The 4,443-nt window shown below is 45.0% G+C and overlaps 1 protein-coding gene across 1 annotated transcript; it reads right to left on the minus strand.

Annotated features, from left to right (window-relative positions):
• Positions 1 to 2,282: 2,282 nt before the first annotated feature.
• Positions 2,283 to 3,692, minus strand: LOC123176271 (protein STRICTOSIDINE SYNTHASE-LIKE 10-like). Its single transcript, XM_044590565.1, has 2 exons — positions 3,036 to 3,692; positions 2,283 to 2,946 (listed from the first exon to the last, which is right to left on the minus strand). The coding sequence occupies exons 1-2, from the start codon at positions 3,584 to 3,586 to the stop codon at positions 2,466 to 2,468; spliced, it is 1,032 nt and encodes a 343-aa protein (XP_044446500.1). The 5' UTR covers positions 3,587 to 3,692; the 3' UTR covers positions 2,283 to 2,465.
• Positions 3,693 to 4,443: the final 751 nt, after the last annotated feature.

Below are 4,443 nucleotides of genomic sequence, written 5' to 3' on the forward strand. Positions count from 1 at the left end.
CCTCTTGATTAAGTTGTCCTTTGTAAGAATTACTTGTTTGTGGACAAACCACATAAAGATTTTAATGCGCAACGGAACCTTGATCTTCCAAATATGCAACGATCTCGAGATTCGGCCAGAATTAATCAAATCCATATAAAAGTTTTTACCGTAAAAATCCCATTCTGAGCTAATTTCCATTGTGTGGAGTCCGGTTGATTAGAGAGTTGGCGGGTGTAAATGTGCCACCTAAGGCTCAAAGCGGGTGGCGCTATATATATGTTTTATATATTGTCTTTGGAACTGGCGTAGTGGTTTAATTTTTAAGAAAACTGAAATTTCCAACCTTTAACAGGGTTATCCACATAGATATGCATTAGGTCCATACGTGGTATTCACTTCAGCATGTGGAGGCGGGAAAGTCTCTGGTCATTGTGTGCAACCATATAACACACTGATTGTTCAACCAATAAAACTGATGGTTTAGTAATAGAATTTGTGAGGCATGAGTGTCGCATGTCATCTTTTTATTGTTCTACTCCTTGCGTTTGAAATGTTTCTCTTTATGTGAGAATTGAAATTTTTCAATGAAGGTGATTGTGTGCATCCTCAATTCAAAAGACCGAGCGATATCCTCATCTTGAAGAGAAACAACTATTATTATTTGTTCTCTCTTACAAAATCGAAGAAGCATATGCACTTTTATAACTTTGACAAAACCCATAATAATATGATAAAATGAGTTAGGCTATAGGATTGAGACTTTGATTCTAATTATATTAAAAGTTGAATCCTTAAACCTAAAGCCTAAACCTCACTGAAGAACAAAACTTGATCAGAAACAAACCACGTACTTATTCTGGTTTATTTGTTCTCTTGGTTTTCTAAAAACTTTAAATTACTTGCACACAACTTTGCACTGAAATTGCACTTTTTGTAATATGCAAAGAATAAGCATTTAATACTGCAATTTTCACACTCTAATAAAACTAGCACACAACTTTTGCACTGAAATTATAGTTTTTATAATATGCAATGCAATGTCCGCATCATACTATAATTAAACACATAGTACTTGCATGTATACTTACACACGCACACACAAAATTATATTCTTTGAGGGATGAATTAGTGAGACTGACATTGCCCTTGAAGATGAAAGAAGATGCAAAAAATAAAATAAATAGTGATAAATTTTTCAAACAATTACACATAAATTACATTTTTACAATATTATTTTAGGGGTCGGCTTTATAATATTTAAGAATAAGCATATAATAGTGGCTTTGCAAATAAGAAGTTTCTAAGAATGATTACCCTTAAATAGGGAAAAAATTAAATAGAAACTAAAAAAATAAAAATGAAGTGTTGAAGACTAAATTCGTGGAACTGGTATTACCCTCTAAAAAGAAAGAACATAAAGTAAAAATTGAAAACTTCCACACGACTTTGCAACGAAACCACACCTTTTTTTAATATGCAAATAATAAAGAAAACATATAATGGTGCAATTCGTGAACTCTAGTATAATTAGCAAGCATATTGTATAGTATTTTTGTGTATACATTTACATTCATCTAATATCGCAAAATACTGACAAAGGAAAAAAGAATAACTAACTAAAAACAGAAAAGGCAAAAGCAAAAACACATAAAAATAGAAAGAAAAAGAAACATTGCATCGGGTTTCAAGCTCAATAAAAATAATTGATAGACCCCAAACAAGGGCAAATCAAAAATTCAGCCTAAAAGCCATGAAACAAAACAAAGAGGAAAGAAGAACAACACAAATCTCGACAAAAGAATCAACGGTCAGAAAATTGACTGACCCAAATTTGAAAATCATGGAACTTATACATATACTGAAGTGCAATTTACTAACATGTGGTCAAAAGGATCAAGATAACTTAGTTAACATCTGTTTGACCATAACGGGATGAGTTGGTTATTAGGCTATTTTTGTTGGGCGGGTGGGGGGGTATTAGGCTATTTGATTCATCTCCTATTTTTTTTGCAAAAAAAGCTATTTGATTCCTTGCTGGAGCGGTTTTTTCTTCTGCGGATTTTGCGTTGATCCCACTAATTGTAATTCATTCGAAAGACCAAGCGTTCGGCCTTTGTTCACCTAATAGATTTAGTGAATTGAGCAACCAAATTTTGAGCCAGCTTGGAGTTAACTAGACTTTTGAACGAACTCAATCCTTGTATTAAGTTTCACAGCGTGCAGGTACATTGCCACGCGATATGTGCACGCCATCGCCTCCCATGAAAAGAAACTTCCACCAAGATTGGGAACAAAGAGAATTCAAAAAGCGAAATAATGTCTTTGAATTTATGTTAGATTAAAAACGAGATCAATTACGTCCACCAACAAATTAACCTACATAACTGACCATATTATGACAAATCTTCTAATAAAAACTACTAGTAATGTATCTAGTACATAAGAAAAAGACTAGCTAGTAGTAGTAATATAATGTAAACAAACTAGGCAACAAGGCCGATATAATCGAGCTCGACGGAGCCGAGCCACAGCTGTCCTTTCCTCTCGGTCACCTCGCTGAGCGTCACGCCCTTGGCCGCCGTCAGCTCCTCGACCTCAACGCCACCGCCATCGAGCCGGACACCGACCAAGTGCTTCACTGGGGCTGTGGTCGCGCCCGGGCGCCCCTTCTCCTGGTTCAGCGCCACCCAGTAGCCGCCCTTCCCGTCCCGCCGCACGTTATCCGGGTAGCCCGGCAGGTCGGCGAGCAGCTCGTAGTGGCCAGCCTTTGGTCCCTGGAGATAGTACCTGTGTGCCTGGCACGGCACCGTGTGCGCGACGACGACGTACGTCCTGTCGTGGCTCACCGCGATGCCGTTGGGGTACGGCAAGCCGTCCTTGAGCACGGTGACCTGCTTTGTCTGCGCGTCGTACTTGAGCAGCCTTCCAGTCGCGTCCGCGTTCATCATGATTTCCGTATTAAACCTGCATGGATCAGGAGTTGTAAATTTAGTTTTACCAACTTGGATTTTTTGCGTCCAGAAGAGATCTGGATTAGTGCACATTGTACGTACCTTCGTGGATATGTCACGCTGCTGTCGGTGAAGTAAACATCGCCAGTGACCTGATCGATGTCGATGCCGTTGACGAAGTTGAACCGGACGCCACCAGCCTTGGTGGCAAGCACCTCAGCCTCGCCGCCGTCGGAGCCGACCCTCATGAGCCCCTTGTACGCGTCGGCGATGTAGAGGTCGCCGGACTTGCGGTGGAACGCGAGCCCAAGCGGCCGCCCGCACAGGCTCTCCGTCTCCTCCGACGGCGCCACGGGCACGGTGCACATGGGGAACTTCCTGTAGTTCGCGTGGTAAGCGAAGGTCGTCCAACCGACGGAGCTGCCGCCCCACTTGAGGACGCGACCATCGGAGCCGCCGGTGTAGGGGCCCTGGCCGCGCGCGTCGAAGGCCAGGCTCTCGGCGCCCGTGACGCCGTTGGGCAGGGGGAGGTGGAGGCTCCACTCCGTCGGGCTGGTCTTTACCTCCGCGGCCGAGCACGACGGGGCCACAGAGACGGCGAGAAGAGCGAGCAGGAGGACGAGCCACCCGCTCGCGGATCGGCGGCGCCCCATGAGTCGCGGCGCCAGTGGATTCGTCGGAACAAGCGCTGCGGCGACCGAGCAGAACGACTCGCGGGTTTGCTGCGTGAGTTCTTTCACGGCAGATAGCTAGAGATTTAAAGGGCACGATGGCATTGCACTTGCACGGGGAGTTTGAGCTGGATCTGCCATGAGCAAGAGTTGTAACCTTTCTCCTTTTGAGGAGACTCGGAACTGTAATCGTTAGCGTCACGCGGAGGTGGGCAGTTCTTCGAGGTGGTGACACGTGTCAGGGATCGGGACCGTCGGTTGCTAATCCGATGGACGTAAACTAAGTGCAGACACGTTCCGATCCGTTTCACCGAACGGGATTTTCCAAAGACTTCACTATTGGGGATGCAAGCGGAGACATCTGTATCCTCTGTGTATGTTCGCGATGCACAAAGATTACCTACTCTTCTACTAAATTAAAAGGAAAGTGTTTAGAGCCTGTGCGCCGGTCGGATTTTCGGCCCCATCGCGCGCCTCGCTGGCTCCAGCGTCCACGAAACATCCCCCTGGCACAAGACGTGTGCACATGGTAGGCCTCGCACAACCGCCGCCTCTCTTATCCTTATCATTTCCGTGGCCTTTCCTTTTGCCTTTTCTTCTATACCTCCAGACACGGCATGTTCTGCTGTCCACAACCATGATATTTTCTCTCCTTCACGCTGCTCACGAACCATCGCAAGCTCCCCTCACCGGCGGCCATGGTTGCTGCGACCAACAGCTGCCGGTGATGGAGAAGGGGTGCTCCGGTGCTACAACCTGAAGTTTCTTCGCTGCAACCGGAGTGTGGAGATGCTGGAACCATAGTCCACGCTTGCTGCAACCACTAGCTGCCGGGTGCC

Source organism: Triticum aestivum, unplaced genomic scaffold, assembly GCF_018294505.1.
Source record: "Triticum aestivum cultivar Chinese Spring unplaced genomic scaffold, IWGSC CS RefSeq v2.1 scaffold63491, whole genome shotgun sequence".
Taxonomy (NCBI): Eukaryota; Viridiplantae; Streptophyta; class Magnoliopsida; order Poales; family Poaceae; genus Triticum; species Triticum aestivum.